Source organism: Crinia signifera, chromosome 7 (assembly GCF_055691185.1).
Source record: "Crinia signifera chromosome 7, ASM5569118v1, whole genome shotgun sequence".
Lineage (NCBI taxonomy): Eukaryota > Metazoa > Chordata > Amphibia > Anura > Myobatrachidae > Crinia > Crinia signifera.
In genome coordinates this window covers 130,678,781-130,701,884 of record NC_139223.1, presented here as the reverse complement: position 1 = coordinate 130,701,884, position 23,104 = coordinate 130,678,781, and the positions used below count along the sequence as shown (strand labels likewise).

The 23,104-nt window shown below is 44.4% G+C and overlaps 1 protein-coding gene across 2 annotated transcripts in view; it reads right to left on the bottom strand.

Annotated features, from left to right (window-relative positions):
• The window catches only part of RAB3GAP1 (RAB3 GTPase activating protein catalytic subunit 1), a 137,370-nt gene extending 117,849 nt beyond the window's left edge, over window positions 1-19,521 (bottom strand). Inside the window, exons 1-6 of one of the 2 annotated variants that reach the window (XM_083153822.1) lie at window positions 19,384-19,521; window positions 17,188-17,243; window positions 13,094-13,169; window positions 12,854-12,992; window positions 10,801-10,879; window positions 3,523-3,639 (exon numbers count right to left, since the gene is read on the bottom strand). In XM_083153822.1, coding sequence (XP_083009948.1) covers window positions 3,523-3,639; window positions 10,801-10,879; window positions 12,854-12,992; window positions 13,094-13,169; window positions 17,188-17,243; window positions 19,384-19,434 — 518 coding nt within the window. In that variant the 5' untranslated portion in view covers window positions 19,435-19,521. The remainder of the gene's footprint in view (window positions 1-3,522; window positions 3,640-10,800; window positions 10,880-12,853; window positions 12,993-13,093; window positions 13,170-17,187; window positions 17,244-19,383) is intronic. The other variant, XM_083153823.1, reaches the window with a different exon arrangement.
• Between the last annotated feature and the right edge of the window lie 3,583 nt (window positions 19,522-23,104).

Below are 23,104 nucleotides of genomic sequence, written 5' to 3'. Positions count from 1 at the left end.
CTACAACAATTAAGGCACAAAAATACAGATCAGCACTTCTATGATGAGCCAGCAGCAGAGCTGATGCAAGGTTATTGGCACCCTAGACAAAACTTCAGACTTCCAGAAGCTCAGGTGAAAGTGTGGATCCCCTAGGCAGCTGCTTAATGGTAGATCCGGCCCCTGGACAGCAGCAGCAAGACTGTTGTCTTCATTATTTCAGAAACAACGTGCTGGACGCACATAGCTGTATAATATACTTTTCCCATGTGCAGAGTACAGCTAGACTGAACACCTATGATAGTTATATGTCATAGGATATCAATGTAAACAGATCGTGTTTCTACAAAGCTAAATATCTGACTATTTTTGCCAAATGTTACCATTAAATACACAAAATAATAAGTCCCAATATCAAGGTATGAGTCAATATAAGGGTTAAAGAAGGTGCAGTGAGGACATTGCAATTAAGGAAGCTGGTGAAACTCAAATTAGGAAATGAAAGTGATGCGTCTGACAATGAATTGTGACAACACAATACCGGAACTTTTCATACAATGAAATATGTGCATATTTAACTGGGACATGGAGCAGCCCTCAGGCGAAAGCCATCCGCAGACATCCCTGGGGACTTCATGAGGCTGCCATAATAAAGAATAATGTATCCGGGTTATTTATAGAGCCTGCTGTAAAATATTTAGTTAATCCACAAATCACCATCAGACGTTGTGTAGTATGGGTCCGTGGACAGCCATCTGGGCAGGTGAAACATGTACTAAGCTAAATATGGTAAGAGCGCAGGTGCCCGCGACGGGTACAGCTGCCGCATTTTGTCCTAGATTTATCTAAGTTACATGAACTAGGGCAAAGCTAAGCAGCATGCGGCTATCCAGCTGTTGTGGAATCACAAGTCCCAGCATGCCAGGACTTGATATCTAACAGTTAAACATCACCAGCTTCCCTGCATGAACTAGAAAGAGGTTTAAGCTTCCATGGGCTGGTAGACTCATTATCCCTCATTCTTAGACAGCAGAGTCACCAGTACTTCTTATTTCACATCACTGTCAGTCATGTGTTTGGACTGCTCTTGCATACCGCACGTCATTTTAGAACCTCGCCATTACATGGGGGAGCAGCTGTGCGGCGTCAGCTATCTGAGAACACTGGGTGGAAGATTCAGACGTCTGCTCTCTGCAGGCAGCAATGTGGGTAGAACTTATTCAATATAACAGTGAACAGAAAAAGAGCATAAATGTGATCATATGCAGAGCTGTGATTGTCACCTTCGCATTGACTGCGTGTGCACCTAGGGCCTTATTCTAGTTCACTCTTTATGACGAAATCTTTCTTAGATGGACAAATCCATGTGCACTGCAGGTGGGGCAGATGTTACTTGTGCAGAGAGAATTAGATTTGGGTGGGGTTTTACTTCAAAATGAGATCTATATTGCAGTGTAAAAATAAAGCAGTATTTTCCCTGCACAGAAACAAAATAACTCACCCAAATCTAATTCTCTCTGCACATTTTACATCTGCCCCCCCTGCAGTTCACATGGTTTTGTCCATCTAAGAAGGATTTTGGCAGAAAGAGTAAACTAGAATAAGGCCCCTAGTCTGCTACAAGTCATCACCAGGTCCAGATTTAAGGACCACATACACTACAACCATATGTCTGACCCTTGAACTCCCCCTGGATCTTCCCGGGAGTGATTCCATCCGATTTGGTACTTTGGTGTAATTTTTGCAAAAGATATATCTCATGCAATGAGGTATACCTTATGGTATACAACGGTACCATATAATAAATCTGGGCTAGATTAGAGGGCTAGAGGGACTGTCAAACGTCCTGTGATATATTTGCATGCACAAAAAAAAAAAACCACTCCTTTTTCCTTCAGATTCCATGTGATTTCGATAAATCAATGGTGCAGTACTAGCGATCTAGGGGCTCCTACCTGACTCAATGCATTGGATCAGATAAGATGGAAAACACATACGGTTTGAGACTTTACAAACAATATACCTTCCCAAAAGGTCAGAATCGACTAAAATAGTGCAAAATCGTGTAGTGTATGGGGCCTTAATTGCCTGGAGCTAAAAATGTTCAGGGGCCTAACATGAGAGGTGGAGGAGTTGAGGCCTATGCGACGGAGGCATGGAGAACCCATACACAATAAGCCCCAATGTCTCCCTAAATATATAAAAGTACAAAACGTGCATCATGTTGTGTGGAGAATAGAAATGCAATTTTAATACTTATGATTTATGGACAACCAAATGACCAGCTGGTGGTCATGGTCCTATTATGGTATGGAGGCCTGGAGCTGCAGTTCCATCCAGGCCTTATTGTTAATCTGGCCCAGGTCATCACCCCTAGTGTGTAATTCCACCTACTCTGTACATATACATGAGGCATCTCCCAGCAGGCTCATGTGGGCTCACTTGCTGGTCTGCATGGGTCATATCCCTAATGAACTTTGCTAGTGTGATAGCTAATTATAACTGTGGCACATGTATTATGCAAGAAGCATAGATATTGCCATGGCCTAGGTGCCAAACCCTACATATATCTACTTTTCATCTGTCATTTCAAAGCTCACAGCCTCTAAATCTTCCTGTACTGCCAGCTCATTAATACATGTAGGTATAGTATACATGGTGTGGTCTACCATAGTCAAGAGAACGGGGGGGGATACAGGTTAGGGAAGAGGAGATAAGAGGTTGGGTAATGTTAGTATATGAAGGAACGGGGCAATGGGTGAGATGCTGCTGGCGGGGAGGGCAGTGAAAGGAAACCTACACCGTGTGGGCCTTATAGTAAGGAGACCATATCCCAGAGAATTGGCAATGACATTCATGGAAACAGCTGCCAATATACTGTAGGAGATAAGTGTGCCAAATGGAATGATGAATTGTGGAGGAGGGAGGGGGCTCCGCTTTCTTACAGGCAGCTGCTCTGGCACAGTTGGCAGCATTGAGAATAGGGCTAATTCAGGTACAGTTGGAATAGCTATTGTTACTTCCTTGGAAGAAGCAGCGATATGGATGTATATGGGGGCACAGGCGTTCGGGCGAACAGGGGATGCCGCTACAAGGCTGGCAAAGCAGTGAAATCACGCTGCTTTGCCAGCCAACCAATATGAGTCCCATAATGTCTACATTCAGGAGATCATATTATACAGATGTGCGCTCACACTTCCAGCCTCAATAGGCCACGCAGCGGGTGATGCCTGGCAGGACTTAGCTAACAGGTCCTGTGTAACTCTGCTAGTGTCAGAAGGCTATGACTCACCAGGCTGGGTGCAAAACTAGACAGTCTGTGTTTGCACCACACACAGGTCTAAAATCTTTATGTATAGAGGCTGAATTGCATAGAGCAAATAGCTCAAGTATTGTTATAATACACAGCAACCAGATAGTAGCCGAGATCAGTCAAGTACAAGGCAAATTACTAAAAGCCAATGACTAATTGGCTTCTACGCATTGTAGCTCATTAATGTTATCTTCACCACACTATTAAACCATCCACCGTCTGTTACTCACCAGCCAGTATTTCCTAGAGCAATGGACACCGAGCTCAGGAGAAGATTGCACTTGGATTCACTGATAACGGCGTCATTAGCATTTGGAGAAATGACTACAAACTCACGCAGTCCATACCTGGAAAAGATGCATTATCCTAATTAACAATAGACTCGGTAACATTCTTACACTTCCAAGGCAGCTCTCCAGCCTGGGACTCATTAATCATACTGGCCCAGTTTCCAAATAGAACATGTGAGCAGCACTGAGAGGCCGTTTGCCTCTGCTGCTTATGTCATTACAGCAGCAGATTTCATGAATAGTGATAAGCAGTGATTTTCTGCAGTAGCGGTGACCTACAAGGTGGACAGTTGTAGGGCTCATTGTTACAATGAGAGTAGAACCAGCATCATAAACATTTCATTCAAATGCATTCATGAAACACCAAGAAGGTGCAGCACAGTTACATAGTAGTCATGGGGTATTATTGCAATGAAATAAAAAACATACGTTAATAAAATATACAGCGCACAATGAAAAGTATTTTATAGCAGAGACTAAGGGCCTAATGCATGTTTGAGCACAATGCCAATGTTCATGTAACTGAGCGATTATCGGCAGACTAAACATGGGCCACGATTGTACTGAGAATTTTCTCCTTGCATGGCGAGAGGTTTTTTTTCTCTCGCCATGCACTCGCCGTGTTTTTATGGAGATTCTCCATGTTTGGAGATTCTCCGTCACGGGTCTTTAGACACTATTCAATGTCGCAGGGGCTCGTTGCCCCTCGCGGCGAATCTTAACCCCTGCAGCGTACGAGCATCCGCTGCAGGGAGCCGTGGGACAGTGGCAGGCAGGGAGATTGAAGTCTCCCTGCCTGCCCTAGAACGTATGTGGAGGGGAGGAGGGCTCCCCAGAACCCAGGCAGCACAAGCTGCCTCCCCCCCCCCCCCCCCTGATGAGCCAGCAGGGTACCGGGTATATTCACTGCTCCCAATTGTGCATATGTAATGATCGGGTGCAGTGAATATATGAATATCTAATAAGCGGCTCTTGGCTCTGGCCCCCTGCTGGCTGTTATGTGTTAAAAAAAATATATATATATTTTTTAATTAAATATATATTCATGTGCTATAAGCACATGAATAAAAATAGCATGCCCTTTCACAGAATAAAATTCCTGATTTTTTTACACCAAAATTTAAAAAAAAAAACCTTTTATTTTAAAAGTTCACATTCCACTTCTCCATGAAAAGATGAAGTATTGCTACATGGAGAGACACGGCGAAAATCACTTAAAAAGACTGCGAAAATATCACATTGAATAGGGTGGTTCACTTTTTGAGACCAAAATTCTCCGTCCAATGCGAAAAAAGCACAAATTCGCCATAAAACACGGCGAATTTTTCTCATTGAATACTGCCCTAAGACTTTTAACACATAAGTGGGTATTAAATCCATGCAGGATTTTTTCGCCAGGCGTTTTTTAGGGTGACTTAAATATGCCTTTTTTGTCTGGGCAAAAAAAACAGCACAGGCAAAAATCGTGTGGATCGTGGAACTTGCAGGCGTTTTTTCGCACAATTTTTTTTCCGTTTACCCTGAAGCCGTTTTTACAAAAAAACAAGTGAAAAAGATACGGGCGAAAATGTACTCAAAGATGGGCGAAAACGCACGTGATTGAAGACGGATCGGCAAATCATTGCCATTTCTTCACCTGGCAAAAAAAATTCCCAATGATTGAATACCCCCACATAGTGCTTGAGAAGAAGGGGTTATTTAGAGGAGGCAAAGTGGAGCGGTGCGTCATGGCTGTTTTAGGGGCGTATATCTGCTTTTAGCTTATGCAGTCTCCAGTCTGCACAGCAAAAGACGCACTTTGGGAGTCGATATTCCTTATATTGCGCTGATGCAGTTGCTGAGGACATTGTGATGGCTCCGGTGGGCGTTTATATTCTTTTTTGTCGCTATTTCACTTGTGATGATTAGCAATTCTGTAGCCTGATAAATCACATCTGCTGAGGCACATGTGTATAGACATGAATTAGGCCCTAAAACCATAAAAGCTCATCACGGATTGGTTTGTTTTGTTTGGTATAGGTTTCTAGTCTGTTTTTTAAAGAAGCCCAGTGAGAAAATTTATATTTATATATATATGAGAAATCTATCTAAGTCATTTATTAAGTGTTGTGTAAATAAAGGCTTTTATTAACCCTTGGGCTTTTAAAGGCGGTTTTAAACTTTGCTTGTCCAGGGTGGCGGTTGTCACGGTGGCGGCCTTTACACCAATCAAACAGTGTTTAAATGCCACAAGTCATAGAAATATTTGTATTTCTTTTCCAAATCTTCAGCTGTGCCAACTGTAGTCTCACTATCCTTGGCAGATCGACAGTCAATAGCTTGACCCCTATTGGTCGACAAACCATGACACGTGACAAAGGTCGACTCACCCTAGGTCGATATGGACAAAAGGTCAACACAACCAATAGGTCAACATGGGAAAATGTCGATATGAGTTTTTCCCGGTTTTATTTTTTTTCATACTTTACTATCCAAGTGGACATAGATTATAATAGTGTGCCAAGCGTAGCGAGGTACCGTGCATGAAGCATGGCAATCAAAGCAAGCCATGCGAGGGGAAGCGGTACATTTATAACGTGGCTATTAATTTTCCCCCAATATATCTTACAGGGCTAATGTTACGGAGTTGCACTTTGCATCACCCCATGTGATGTGCAGCACATTAAAAGGGCAAATGCGACCAAACAATTTATCTGGGTACATACTATACAATGGGTTCCCGACGGCCGTTGGCTATTTTCCCTCGTGGGGGTCCACGACCCCCATAGAGGGAGAATAGAATAGGTGGCGAGCATAGCTCGCCACCGTGCCCGCAGCGTGGCGAGCGCAGCATGGCGAGCGCAGCGAGCCCGCAAGGGGCTTTGTTGCGCTGGCCACGCTGTCTGAGACCAGGCAGTCGGGATCCCGACGTCGGGATAATTACTATCGGGAACCCGACTGTTGGTGAATCATACCACACCCTAGATGGGTGCCTTCCTCACTATAGGACATTATAATAAGGGACCAGAGCGCAGAAAAGCCCTCTTTCTCCAGACAGATATGGGTCATTGGGTCGACTTTATGCTTGTGTTAACCTAATGACCTACAGACATGTCAACCTTTTCATGTGTTGACCTAAGGCCATGTCGATCTTCAGTGGTTGACCCAAGCCATGTCGACCTTAGGTGTGTCAACCTAACGACAGTACATCCTCCAGACACTGAGGCCAGAATCATATTGTCCTTATTACGTGAAACGTGGGCTGAAAAGGTTAAGGGCCTACTCATGATCATAAATGGGGCTGTTATACATGAGTAAATGCTAGTTTCCACATGTTTTTAGTAACGGGCCCATTCATTAGCAGGGGCCAATGTGGCTGCCTTATATTAAACAAATTCCACCAACTAAAAGAGCTTGTCCGCAGGAACTTACACATTGGTCTCTGGAGCCCTATATGGAAAGGAGTGCCAGTTTGCTCAGACAGATCCAGCTGAATCCTTCCGCTTGCGATGGAATGCTCTTACTGTACTTGGCCTCTACAGGTGGACAACTTGCCCGTCACGGTGTTTGTGAGAGGTTTCAAACTGATTTTTAGCTGACAAAGTCAGTTCACCTCTATGCAGCCTTCCACGAGGAATGCTGACCCCTGGAGGTCTGGCCACAGGGAAAAAAGGATAACCTTGGGGTTTTAGAGGTAATCTTATCTGGGTCAAGGCCGAACAAATACAGTCACAGGCACTACCCAACCCATTATGGCTGTTTGTAAATGCTCCTTTGATATGGAATGGTGCCCTGTTTATTGCTTGGGGAATAGAATACGCTTTCAAAATCATATGCAAACATTTTCTTTTGTGTATTGTAACACATGAGCTATAATGTTCTCTATTAATGCAGTGTAACGGATGTCTAATAACAATACAATTATGGGCAACATCTGGAAGGAGGCTGAATCTTTTTCCATTGTCCTAATTACACGCATGACACTGGATGTACCTAGAAATTACACAGTGAAGGAACAAAAAGTGGACAGCTACAGGAGGATATAGAGCGTAAGAAGATCCAGAATAAAGGGAAAGCTGATAGAAAATCCAACAAACCCCCAACACTACTTCACTGCAGATAAGAGAGTAGTCCATGTCCATTTGGGAGAAACTACGGTACTTGTTTCCTAGCACGGCCACAATCGCGGCCATCGGGTGTAATTTTTAGTGGCCTGCGACCGACGCGATGCCCCTGATTTTTCCATTGAAATGCATTGAAAACAGTGAAAATTGCGTCGGTCGGGTCGTATGCGGCCAAAAATGCTTAAATGGTCCACACGCGATGGCCGCGATTTCCCCATAGGGAACAATGTTAAATGCCTCAATTTACCCGTGATGACCGCGATTTCCCATAGGAAACAATGCTAAATGGGTCAATTTACCAAAATCATCATAGGGAACAATGGTAAATGGGCCAGAAACCCACGATGCCCACGATTTTACACCCGATGACCACGATCATGATCGTTGTGGCCGTGCTAGGAAACAAGTACCGAAACTACTTAACTTGGAAACCCCACCAGCAAGGAGGTGCTGAAGCAATGCTACTTCACAAGGGCAAACTGCTTAGGGATGATTGCCATCCAAAACATGGTACATTAGCCTCTCTGTGTCTTGTGAGGATGTTATGACAGGCAGCCTTCCTTACACTCCCCAATAGCAGGCACCCTGTACTCTGTGCTGGGCCCCATGTGGGGGGTTCACCATGACTTCTATACAATAACCTGCTATAGGAGGAATATGGAGTCACTTATCTTGCTGTTGCATCTCAATTGCGTACTATGGTGTGGGAAATGTTCCAAAGGCACATGAATGTCAGTGAATGGGTCTCACCAGAGGTGATCCCACAGCAGAAGCAGGTTGCTGGCAGGAATAGGCCCTTACCTTTTATAAAGATGGTTTCTATCAGCAACTTTTAATCAAGTGTCTAGCTCCAGGAGCCACCGTAAAAACACTGAACTGAGGCCGTCAATAGGGATATAGTGCCATATTCATGTTTAATAGCAAACCAAAAAAGTACGCAAATGGGCAAAACCATGTTGATTTGCAGGTGGGGCAGATGTAACATGTGCAGAGAGAGTTAGATTTGGGTGGGGTGTGTTCAAATTGAAATCTAAAGCGAAGTGTAAAAATAAGACAGCCAGTATTTACCCTGCACTGAAACACTATACATGTATTTACTTCCCATGGATAGCAACATATAGGTGCGCCAAAGGTTATACCACCACCAGCTTAAGCCCCCCATACACGGTCCATTTTGTACATTTAAAGTTCACATCGTATCGGATCACATGCCTTGTGCATGCTTTGTGCATGCACTGCGATCCGATACGATGTGTACAAAAAGTATGTGCAGCACATACTTTTTGTACCGTACTATGTGATGCGCGGGAGCGCACATCGCATAGTACAAAACGGAGCCGGCGAAAACGGAGCGTCTATGGGGTCCATTAGTTATCTTTTGAAATCTGACAATATAAAGATTTTTTTTTTTTTTTTTTAAATTACACATTTAGGGGGAAATTTACTAAGATGTGTATTCTACTTCACATGTGATGTCACTATGGACAACCAATCAGATCCTGTGTATTATCTTCTAGAGGGTGCTAAATAAATGAGAAGTAGATTCTGATTAGTTGCCCATAGCAACATCACAAGTGAAGTAGAATACACAGCTTAGTATATTTCCCCCTTAATGTCTTAAGAAGGACAATAAAAAATATTTTTGACACATTTCATAGCATTTGGTCCAGTTTCATAATTCACAACAGTAAGTATCATAGCCCGTAAGCATTCAATAGTTGGAAAAGAAATGAATGAGGTATAATTAAAAAAAATATGCATATCCTCTTGGACTCCTCAGAATTTCATAAGATCCAAATGGTATCAAATGTAGATCAAAATTTCTGCATGATTTACATGCTCAGGAAAAAATCAGCTATTTATCACGTTTAGTCAGACCAGAAGAGTCTTATGCGAGCTTCAAACAAATGTAATCCTCCAGAGCAAAACTTCATCATTAATTTATTTTACAACTATTGAATGCTTACCCCTGATGAAGTTATGATGACGACACGCGTCGGGCTATGATACTTACTGTTGTGAATTATGAAACTGGACCAAATGGAATGAAATGTGTCAAAAATTATTTTTATTGTCCTTTTTAAGACATTAAATGTGTTAAACTTTAAAAATAAAACGTTGTTTATATTGTCAGATTTCAAAATATTACTAAACTGGTGGTGGTATACCCTTTAGCGCACCTTGTATATTCTTACCTATCTTACTCTTTCCGCCACTAACAGAGGGGACATTTACCTTATATGCTGCCTCCATACAATTAGCGCATTGAAGGGGTTATTATGCTTGATTGAGTGCTGGATATTTTACATATACAATATATATATATATATATATATATACACACACACACACTCACACACACACAATATATATATATATATATATATATACACACACACTCACACACAATATATATATATATATATATATATATATATATATATATATATATATATATATATATATATATATATATATATATATATATATATATATATATATATATATATATATATATATATATATATATATATAGGGAGATGGGGTGAGGTGTCACTCAGAGACATACATGAAATTCAACAAAACCCAAAAAGTGGTATTAATGTGACATGCAGCAACGTTTCGGGGCTGTGCCCCTTTCTCAAGCCAAGTCAAACAACAAGCCACTTGTTGTTTGACTTGGCTTGTGAAAGGGTCACAGCCCCGAAATGTTGCTGCATGTCACATTAAAACCACTTTTTGGGTTTTGTTGAATTTCATGTACGTCTCTGAGTGACGCCTCACCATCTCCCCGTATACACGCACCTTCCGTGTTAGGAAGGCACCGGGGCAAGTTATACCCACACAGCGTCTAGGAGTGCCGGTTCCTCTGCGTATATCTATCTCTCTCTCTCTCTCTCGCTCTCTGTCTCTCTATATATATATACACATAACTCATATATAAACTACACCTCCGTGTGTGTTATTTATTTCTGTGAGTGCTGCCAGCAACCAAGTGTATCGAGGAAGGCCTGGAAGGGCTTATCCGGGAGGGCACCCAGTCAACACGGTCTATAGAATTACCTATAATTACAGTTCACTTTCATTAATTATAACATATCAAATGAGTACATACCATCGGACCAGGCAGTGAGCGATGGCAGGGAAATCATTATTCATACACAGCAAGTCCTGCATGCAGACAGGAAGCGTGTCTAGGAGAAACAAATATGTTATACCAAGGATACCAGAAAAATGCAACACAATAAGAACACAGAATACTAAATATAAAATCTATTGCATCAGCTAACCTTTGAAGATAGTCAGGTTACCTGATGTATACAAATGAAGAGATGTGATGTCATTTACAGATATATCCCCATACATCTCTGCTGCAGTCATGCCAAACCACCCCTCTTTGCATGCCAGGCAGGGCTATAGTGAGTTTCCCTGGGCCCCGGTAATGAAAGGGGCATGGCCTACCACAGGGGTGTGGTCACTTTCCTTTTAAAATAAAGGGAGGTGCAGGGGTTACTGCACACTACTTGGCAAACTGACCACAAGTCCTTGGACAAAAAGCAAAAGGTATTTTGCATAGGACCAAAATAAATCTCGATGAGTACGGTACATACCTGTTTTATGTAAGCACAGAGTGAGTGAGATTTACATTCTTGTGTTTGACATGTGGTGTTTGAGGGATCGCGTAGAATCGGAGATTGAATTAATACCATAAAAATACCTTAATATGCTACCTGATATCCATGTAAGCCTAAATTTCAACCGAAATACTTTCTAAAATTCACCACCACATCATTAGGGTGTCCAAAGACTTTGTCTATTTGGAAGGAGTTTTTCATAAAGACGAAAAAAAATATTTATTTGCAATATGTATACCAACGGAATATGAATGGTATCGGAAGAATATAAGGGAGAATATCCTGGAACATCTCATAATATATGTAAGTCTGTTGTAGATCATATCCTCTATGGGCCAATCAATGGTCAATTTCCAAGGGATAAAACTTATTTTAAGTTCTAATTTTAGATTTGTCAAATAGGACTTTAATTTCATAGCAAATTATCAAAAAATAAAAACAGAAAACTATTTTTTGGTCTGTTATTCTTTAAGTACACCATTACCTCACAAGATGAAGACAGCCAGAAACTGCACTCGCTTAAAATGTAGGTGAAAATGTAGCCAGTGCAGGGAGCATGTTACATCTGTACATCTGCCAACTCACCCCCCCCCCCCCCTGCAGTGTAGATGGTTTTGTCCATTTGAGAAGGAATTTGCCTCTTAGAGTAAACCAGAATAAGGCCCCGTGTTCATCAACCACTGGTGGCCAGGTCACAGTGCTTAGAGCTGTATTGAAAATGTATATATTGACTGCTCGCTACTCTTGGACTCCAAGGGGTAAATTTACTAAGATGGGAGTTCTATTGGCGATGGGATGTTGCCTATAGTTACTAATCAGATTCTTTGTGGAAATTTACTAAGATGGGAGTTCTACTTCACATGGGATGTTTGCTATAGGCAGCCAATCAGATACTATCTATCTATTAACTTCTAGAAGGTGCTAAATAAATAAGAAGTCGATTCTTATTGGTTGCCCATCTCAGTAAATGTCCCCCTACTTTTTTTGTTATTAGCACCTTCTACAAGATAATTAGAAAGAATATGATTGAATGCCCATAGCAATGCAACATCCCATCTTCAATAGAACACCCAGCTTAGTAAATTTACCCCATATATGTCTCAAATGAAAACTTGTTTAAAACGTGTCTACTCTTTATATGCCAGCAGGGGGAGCACTTGATCAAGATATATTTTTCATGAATAGTTATTGCAATTTAGGAAGAAATGTTCAACTTCAAGACCCAGACCGCGACCTTACCAGAATGCAGATGCAAGATTGGCATTACCGAAAGATGGAAGCAGAGAGAACTGGTGGATCAAGACTGTCCTAGCATATGAAACCGCTATAAGAAAATATGTTTATTAAAATACTAAAAGTTCAGTTTTCACACCTACAGTAGCACTGGCATTACCTCCTCTCCCACCAATCAGCTAATACGCTGTTCATTACTGTATTTCAGTAATGGGTGAAGTGCATAAAGAGTTGAGTAGAGTATTTCCACATATATACACTATCACATACTACAGTCTCTTATATAACAGTTATCTGTACCTTCTGCTTCTACGTCATCTTCCTTCTCTTGTTTTTCACCTGACTCTTGCACAAAATAATGGTGCTTGATAAAAAACTTGAAGTCAGCAAACAAGACTTCTAATCCTTTCTCTTCCCATACACCAGTAGTAAACTCCCCCTACAACACAGATAATAGTAAGATCACAGCCACTGGGGTTAGTGGGAATTGTACATGTGAAAAGTGGTTGGTTCTTCATACATGATAAAATGCAGGTTTACCTTTTCCGGGGTCTTCTTAGGAGCCACTCCAATCAGCTTCCAGTCATTCAAGACCTCTTCTACTTTTGAAATAAATCTATAAGAAGGAAATATCACAGGCATGACGATAGAACGAGAAGTAAAAGGTTATTGGGTAAATGTACAAAGATTATAGTTCTATTGAACATTGGGCAGGGGGGATTTACTAAGATGGGCGTTCTATTTCACAGGGGATGTTGCTATGGGCAACCATCAGAAACTACTTATTATTTAGAACATTCTAGAAGATAATAGATAGTATCTAATTGGTTGCCCATGGCAACATCCCTTTTGAAATAGAACTCCCATCTTAGTAAATTTCCCCTCAGATGTTGCCCATAACAACCAATCAGATTCCTATTATTTATTATTTAGCACCTTCTAGAAGATAATAGACATAATTAGGTCGACATGCAGGAAGGTCGACAAGAGTTATTTCGACAGGGTCATTAGGTCAACACAAGCATGCGCTCGCCATGCTATGAGCAACATACCACCTTTGGGTATGGATCATTAGGTCTACAGCAAGTTGATCGAAAGTTATTAGGGCGACACCATTAGGTCAACATGCAGGAAGGTCGAGAGGGTCATAATGTCGACACAATCATTTGGTCGACATGGGGAAGGTCAACAGTGTAAAGGTCGACATGGGGTTTTTCACATATTTTTTGTCCCGAATTTCGACACAGTCGACATGGACAGTGAAAAGAAGCACCATGTTCCCTTGTATGGCTCGCTGCGCTCGGCACATTATTTTATTCTCCCACCACTCCCTAGTGGATGGTAGGGCATGAAATACCAACAAGAGAGGGTATACCAATTTCAGACAGCGCCCAAAAGCCCAGGGTGAGTGGGTCTAAAAACAAAGTGCAATGGGGGGAATCAACATAAAGATACTTCCATATGATTGATGTTCCACCTGTATCCAGTAAAATTCCTCTGATGGGTAGGTACTTCAGTACATGTAAACAAAGAAGGGCTTATAATAGTGAAGCCTGTTTAATAATTGACATGTACACATAAAACCATAAACGACAATACAATACAATACATAAACAATCATAAAATCCAGACTAGTGGGGAGGATAGGTACAAATTACCAAGAGGTGGATCAGAACTGGGTGTTAATCAGTTCATAAGTGTTCAGTCAGGCTGTCTCCGTCTGTACAGCCGCTTACTTCCTGGTTGGTAAGCGGCTGTACAGACGGAGACAGCTAACGTCAGCTGTTACCGCGTACCTACAGATTGAGAGACCTATAAATAGAGACAAGAAGACCTGCCACAATTACACATGCCTTGAGAAAGACCCGTTAGGTTTAAGGGTCGAAACGCGTTGGCGGAGTACTGTTGGCAGCATCCCAGACAGAGGAGGATCCAAGAGACAACCAGAGGAAGTGTCTGACCCCCAGCCCTGTTACCCGGGACCGGACTGGTGATTATTTGACTGAACACTTATGAACTGATTAACACCCAGTTCTGATCCACCTCTTGGTAATTTGTACCTATCCTCCCCACTAGTCTGGATTTTATGATTGTTTATGTATTGTATTGTATTGTCGTTTATGGTTTTATGTGTACATGTCAATTAAACAGGCTTCACTATTATAAGCCCTTCTTTGTTTACATGTACTGAAGTACCTACCCATCAGAGGAATTTTAGGTACTCTTTACCTAGAACGGCGCCCGTCGCGGGCATCGCGGGTACATTTATGCCTGTCCGCGACGCGACCGACGCGATGCCCGCGATTTTCCCATTGAAAACCATGTTAAACCTGAAAAATCGCGTCGGTCGCGTCGCGGCCGGCCATAAACGTACCCGCGATGCCCGCGACGCGATGCTCCCGATTTCCCATAGGAAGCAATGTTAAAAGCCGCGATGGACCCGATTTTAGTGTTAAATGCCTCAATCCACCCGATTTGGCCATAGGAATCAATGTTAAATGGGCTACAGAGCCCATTAACCCTTAAATGTCCCCCCAAATTTTTAACGCCACCCCACGATCAACGCCAACCCGAAGCGTGGCGAGCGCAGCGAGCCCGCGAGGGGCGGCGGTACGCGTCCTCCGACCTTTTCATGCCCTACTATCCACGTCGGCGTGGTGTGAGAATAGAATAGTGTGGCGAGCGCAGCGAGCCACCGAGCCCGAAGCGTGGCGAGCGCAGCGAGCCCCGCGAGGGGACGCGGATACCTTCACAGGTAAGCGCGTCCCCTCGCGGGCTTCACAGGTGTCCGTGGCCACGCGGACACCTGTGAAGCCCGCGAGGGGACGCGTATAACTGTGAAGGTATCCGCGTCCCCTCGCGGGGCTCGCTGCGCTCGCCACGCTTCGGGCTCGGTGGCTCGCTGCGCTCGCCACACTATTCTATTCTCAACTCCACGCCGACGTGGATAGTAGGGCATGAAAAGGTCGTAGGACGCGTACCGCCGCCCCTCGCGGGCTCGCTGCGCTCGCCACGCTTCGGGTTGGCGTGGATCGTGGGGTGGCGTACAAAAATTGGGGGGACATTTAAGGGTTAATTGGGGCTATTTGGGCTCTGTAGCCCATTTAACATTGATTCCTATGGGAAAATCGCGGGCATTGAGGCATTTAACGCTAAAATCGCGGTCAATCAGGCTTTTTAACATTGTTCTCTATGGGAAAATCGCGGTAATCGCGGGTACCCGATTTTGATGTACCCGCGATTTACCCGCGATTTACCCGCGATGCCGCGATTACCGCGATTTTACCCGCGATGCCCGCGATTTCAATCGTGGGCGCCGTTCTAGGTAAAGAGTACCGAATTTTACTGGATACAGGTGGAACATCAATCATATGGAAGTATCTTTATGTTGATTCCCCCCATTGCACTTTGTTTTTAGACCCACTCACCCTGGGCTTTTGGGCGCTGTCTGAAATTGGTATACCCTCTCTTGTTACTATTGTGATACCTGAAGGATTTTTTGGGATTGTCCTTCCATACCTATTTTCTGTAGCGACCAATCTGGCGCAGAACCTTTGAGTTTTACTTCTGTTTTTTTGTGGTCAGGGCATGAAATACCGCCTGTCGGCACATGTCGGCTCAAAACATATGTGAAAAACCCCAGGACAACTTAATGCTTATGTTGACCTAATGACCCTGTCGACCTAACCCATGTCAACCTTCCTGCATGTTGACCTAATGACCGAATCCTCCACCTTCAATAGAAGGGTATCCGGACTGGTCATAGAGCAGTGGTCAGGGAACTCGGTCCTCATTACCCCGCGCAGTGCATGTTTTGCAGGTCTCCTCACAGAATCACAAGTGAAATAATGAACTCCACCTGCGGACCTTATAAAATGTGTCTGTGAGTAATTAGTACACCTGTACACCTGCTGGGTTACCAGCAAAACATGTACTGTGTGGGGTAATGAGGACAGAGTTCCCTGACCACTGTCATAGACAGACTCATCATAGACAATCATATGGACAACCACTAATGGTCAACAGAGTCAAAAGGTCGACAGGGTTTAAAGGTCGACACACCATATGTCAACAGCGACTAAATGTCACCATGGAAAAGGTCGACACAGTTAAAATGTTGACACACCCTATGTCGACAGGGACTAAAGGTCGACATGGAAATGTTGACAGTGTTTAAAGGTCGACATGGAAAAGGTTGACATCCATTTTCTTTTTACAAAATTTTCAGCCAATATGTGTCGACAGGAGGTATTTCATGCCCTACCATCCACTAGGGTGTGGAGGGAGAATAAAATAGTGTACCGAGCGCAGCGAGGTACTGTGCCCGAAGCATGGCGCGCGCATGTCCATATCAACCTATGTCGACATAGACACCCTAAAAACATAAAAAACTCATGTTGACCTTTTTCCATGTCGACCTTTTAACCAAGTTGACCTTTTACCTGTCAACCTTAAGACCCTGTCGACCATATGACTGTCTATGATGCATACCATAACCCAATAGAACTCCCAACTTAGTAAATTTACCCCTGTCAGAGTTGAGTAGTAAAGATATACAATATAACATACTTGTGAAGATTATTGCATTGATGATAAGGGGGATGGATTTGTTTGTAGTGATGATGCAGACTTACCTCTCCCATTCAGAAGCTGTGGTGAAGTCAGTGATCTCAAACACCTCGGACTCAGGCTACAGAAGGAGAGGGATAACAGTTACTGGGAGCGAATGAGCACATGACATGTGACCGTAAGAGCCAGGAACAAGACACACATATGTACATTGGTGGTGAAGCATCTAAGGAGAATTAATGGTACTTGTTTCGTAGCATGGCGCCCCCGATTTTGATTGTATTACATCTTATACAATCGCATCGCATTGCATGCAATATAGCGGCATGCGATGTGCCCCGCGAGGGGACACGGATTACTTTACATGTATTGCGCGTCCCCTCGCCACGCTTTGGGCTCGTATTCCACGTGCGCTCACCACACTTCGGGCTCGGTGGCTCGCTACGCTCGCCACACTATATAGAATCAGCTCCACGCCGACGTGGATAGTGGGGGTATGAAAAGGTCAGAGGACGCATACTGCTGCCGATCGCCACTCTTAGGGTTGGCGTTGATAGTGGGGGTGGCGTTGACAATGGGGGTGCATTTAACATTTAACCCTGATGGGTGCTTGTACAATTAAAAATCGCATGCCATTTGCTGTCATCCAATCGCATCGCACACCACTAAGTATGCTATGCGATGGGCACCGTGCTAGGAAACAAGTACCGAATTAATGTTACAGTATGGTACAGAAGCACACACACAGACAAGTTTGCATATGAGAGATAGGGTGACATACAGACACATGCTGAGGAGTGAAGGCACACACATTTGCGAGTTTAGATGTGACAGGAGACACATGCAAGTGTAGATGTGACAAAGGATGACACATGCAAGTACAAATGTGACCCTTGCTTTTATGCCACCCTGATTCTTATTTCAGGGTTATCTGCTGATGCAAATATGTTTATATACCCTGTACTTGTTGTCTTGGACTGAATGTCACTGTTTTTGTCTTGTCCATTTGTTTATGTATATTATTATTATTATTATTATTATTATAAGAGGGGGCACATACAAGTGCAGATGTAAACACACGGTGTACACACGGTGTAATTCTCTTTTCATTCGATCGGAATAGAAACGCGCAGCAAACAAAATCCATTAGATTCTGACTATACAGATTGGTACTATATCATTTTGCCTGCAGTCTATTTACCCATTCGATCCTGATCTAGCAGGGACGCGCACCAGAATCGAATCTGCATCAAATGCAGCTGTACATGTGCAATTCAGACTAACTTTCTTTTCTATTTGGACTATATAGTGTGAATGGAAAAGAAAGTGACCCTGAATCGCACCCTGCGTACACAGCATAAATCCCCGTACTCATGGGGCGATGGGGGAGCCGATTCTGAGCATCGTGCTTAAGCTCAGATATCTCAGAACACATCGCTGCACAAATGATGCGATTTCAGCTGGAAAGACAGTGCATGCACTGCAGGCGATAGCTACATGCGGGACTGCGCATCACCATTGCTGGGGGCCGTACACATGGAGCGATCAGCGCTCCATTTCTAAGCGATGTACTCAGATAAGGGGTTGCATCGCTGGTGTGCAGCGATGAGAGGGAGGCACATAAAAATGCAGTTGAGAAAAAGGGGGCATATACAAATGTACAAATAGACATGGAAAGGAGACAAATTCACAGACAGATTACACAATGAAAGCATAAGAAGAATACAGCATATGCACATGAACACACATACATACATACATACATACACACACACACACACACACACACACACACACAAACACAAACACAAAACTCAGATACATCAGAGTATACAGGGGGTCAGCCATACATCGGAGTATATATAGTGGGTCAGACATACATAAGAGTAAACAGGGGTCCAGCAATGCATACAAGTGGTCAGCCATACATCAGAGTATATAAAGTATCAGGAAGATGACAGACTATACTGAGGTATACGTAGCAGAGTAATACTGAGGGACAGATAGACAGACAGATTACACATTACACAGAGGGTCAGGCAAATTACAGTATAATCAGGGACAGGCAGACAGAGTATACAGATGGTCGGACAGACAGCAGAGTATACAGAAAAAGCAAGGGGGCAGGCTATACGTTATATACAGCTATACAGAGCAGAGGTAGGAAGGGGCACTGGCAGAGTACACAGAGGCACAGTCTACTGACTTGTGTACACAGACTACAGGGCAGAGTTCGGCTGTCACTGAGATCAGTCACTCACATCACTGTCCGCCGCCATCTTCGGAGAAGTGGTGACGTCGCAACGGGGCATGCTGGGAATCCGGAACAGGAGAAAAACATCGCCAGGATGCCAAGAGGAGGGAGGAGGAGGACCGGGTATTTGGGGACGAAGAGACGCACAACCCTACCTGTACATGCCGTCCTAACCTCGCCATGCCTTCCAACTGGGTATGGGTAAAAACCGGACCAGGACAAAACCCCCGGACCGCCGGACCAGACATCAAACTCTGCATTTTGGAGCTTGTAGCGTCCGGTCCGGGGGATGACCTGTCTGGGGGTTCTGCCTGTGACACCTGTCACCAGGTAGAGGAGGAGGGGTAGAATAAAGTCTCCCTGTATGGTCCGGGCATGTAGCAAAAACCGGACGGTCCGGACCACACGGGGAGGCTGTAATCTCCCCTTCCCCATGTCCCTGATGATAGCTATCACAGGGACCCCCCGGACAAGACACCCCCCAAACAGGACACCCCCCGGACCGGACCCTATAAGCTCCGGACTGCAGATTTTGATGTCCTGTCCGGCGGTCCGGAGTCTAGTCTGGTCCGGTTTTTACATAGTCCCCTTCCAACTGTCCCCTCCCGTGCCTTAATCCTCAACCCGTAACCATATTCTCCTCTACCTCCCCTACATTGCTTGAATTCCCTCAAAACTGAGGGGATCTAGACACAACCGTAGTTACATCCATTTCTCTATCAGTTCAGTACTGTGTCTCCCCCCCGGGCCCCATGTACCCATATACACCTATGCCTCCTCCTTTCCCTCCGATGTACCCATATCCACCTGTGTGTGCCTCCACCGATCCCCGATGTAACCAGATCCACCTGTGTCTCAACACATTCTTCCCCTGTATCCAAATCGTCCTGTACTTCCATACATTCCCCCACCTTCATCCAGATTTACGGGTATGGATCATAGAATAGACAGACATTAGGTCGACCACTGAAGCTTGACATGCATGAAGGTCAACATGGCCTTTTTTCACTTTTTATTTTAAACCAGATTTTGACATGGACACTAGAAAAAGTGTACTGCATAGCTCACTGTGCTCGCCATGCTTCGGGCACGGTGCCTCGCTACGCTCAGTACACTATTTAATTCTCACACCATGCCCTAGTGGATGGTAGGGCATAAAATACCACGTTGGCTCAAAAAAAGTGAAAAAATTCAATGTCGACCATCTCCATGTTGACCTAACCCATGTCGACATTCATGCCTGTCAACCTTCAGTCATTCATGTTGACCTTCATGCATGTCGACCTTCAGTGGTGGACCTAATGCTTGTTGACCTAGTGACCGTATCCCCAAGTTTACATTCTTCTCCAGGTAGACGTTGACCCAGTACATGGTAAGAAAGATCCTCCCGGTGAATGGGATCTAGCTGCTGCTACCCATCTTTCACATATATGTTTGCCTACACCATCATCCCTCTCGTGCACCTAAATCCACCTGTGTCTACCCCATCTCCCCTGTGTTTAATCCCCCTGAGCCTCTATATACTGGTTCTCAACCTGGCCATTTCCCTCACACATAGGACCTTATTTTGATTGCTTCGGTACTCCGTGTGATCGCACGGAGAACCTATGGTTTGTGTCTGCACATGTGTAGACACAGGGTGCATGCACCCATGGCGAACTTTCGGTTCGCCGGGTGCACGCACCCTACACGCCGAGGGGGGGGTGGAGAAGGGTTGGGAGTGCCGGGCAGCCCCATTAGCATAGGGGAACGCCCAGCATTCCATGGGCATACCCATGAGAACGCTGGGCGTTCCCAGGCTAATGAGGCCGTGATGGACATGCGGGGGGCGGGCAGATGACATCACCGGATGTCAGCTGCCTGTCCTGTCCTGTCCTTGCACAGGGCGTCTGCAGTTTAGAGTGACTATATAGGTCACTCTGAACTGCGTGCACGGGCGAAATCATTCGATGGTCGGCGACCATCGAATGTTTTCACCCAACCTGCGAATGGATGATTTTGTAATCATCACGCTTCGGGCTCGGTGGCTCGCTGCGCTCGCCACACTATATAAAATCAACTCCATGCCGACGTGGATAGTGGGGGTATGAAAAGGTCGGGAGGACGCGTTCCGCCGCCCCTCGCGGGGCTCGCTGAGCTCGCCATGCTTCAGGGTGGCATGGGTAGTGGGGGGGGGGGTGCCTCAATGTCATTGCATCTCATATAAGTGTATAGTAAAGTTAATGGCATCGCACCCTATAAAATCCGATGCGATTTTGTGGTGCGATCGCATCGCACCGCCCGGGGCAAAAAAAGAGCAGTGAATAAATTACATAGGAAAATCGCATGCAATGCAATTTGTCTACGGTGCCGTACGTATGGTAACTGGGTGCCGTGCTAGGAAAAAAAGTACCATAGATTATTATATTTTTATCGAATAATAAAAAAAAAAAACAGTAATATTCATATACACTATTATATTGCAAAGGTCATTTTGCTTAACAATTAAAAGTGATGTCGACATTGTAATACACTTTCCCATCTCTCTTTCTAGAACTGTACAACTGACTATGGGTACTTCAACCACCCCGTTTGCCTGGTCCCTTTATCCCTATGTCTACATAATGCTACAGTATAACATCTTTTCTCATATGTAGTAATAAATCCAATACAAATTTATTACCATTGTATATTGATACAGTAGCCTTTCTTTCAAATCTGACAGCCATTTTTTAACTTTAATGCTGGGTACACACTGGGCAATATATTGGCCGTTCAATTGAATGCAACATTCAAAAATCAAAAAGTTGTGAATGTCAATAGTCAGAATGTCGACATGTGTGTCAAGTTGACAACCAATATGCTGACATGCACAAAAGTCATCAAGGTTAAAAATGTTGACACCACAATGTCGACATGTTTTGGGGGGGTTTTTGTACATTTTTAGGGTTAATATTAGACTAAAACAGCACCTTTTCATACCCCCACTATCCACGTCGGCGTGGAGTTGAGAATAGAAAGTGTGGCGAGCGCAGCGAGCCACCGAGCCCGAAGCGTGGCGAGCACACGCGGATACCTGTGAAGCCCGCGAGGGGACTCCGATACCTGTGAAGGTATCCGCGGCCGCTCGCCACGCTTCGGGCTCAGTGGCTCGCTGCGCTCGCCACACTTTCTATTCTCAACTCCACGCCGACGTGGATAGTGGGGGTATGAAAAGGTCGGAGGATGCTTACCGCTGCCGCTCGCCACGCTTCGGGTTCACGGTTATAGTGGGGGGGGGTGGCGTGGGGGTGCATTTCACATTGTAAGCACCCATTAGGGTGCTTAAAAGCACCCTTTATGGTGCTTATACGATCTTTCATCGCATAGGGGGCAAAAATCGCATGGCATGCCATGCGATGCAATAAAAACATTGCGCGATGCACATCTGGGGCGCCGCTATAATACACAAGTACCCTTTTCTAATATCAGTCAATGATTCAAGGCGCCTGAAAAATTTGATGAATTAGACAGGTGAAGAAGAAAGTTATTCTCACTGAATCCTCACACTGACAGCGCAGCAGGAGCTGACAGAAGCGCGTCCTGTCAGCTCACTGTGCACGGGGGAGACGCTGTCTGGTCTCCCTGTGCAGCGCTTACAGCTTCTATTAAGAAGCTGCCTGGGCTCTGGAGCGCTCTGAAACCGGCTTCACGCTAGGTGGGGATCATGGGGGACAGGCGCTCCGTGATGGCGGCGGCCATTTTCTGCA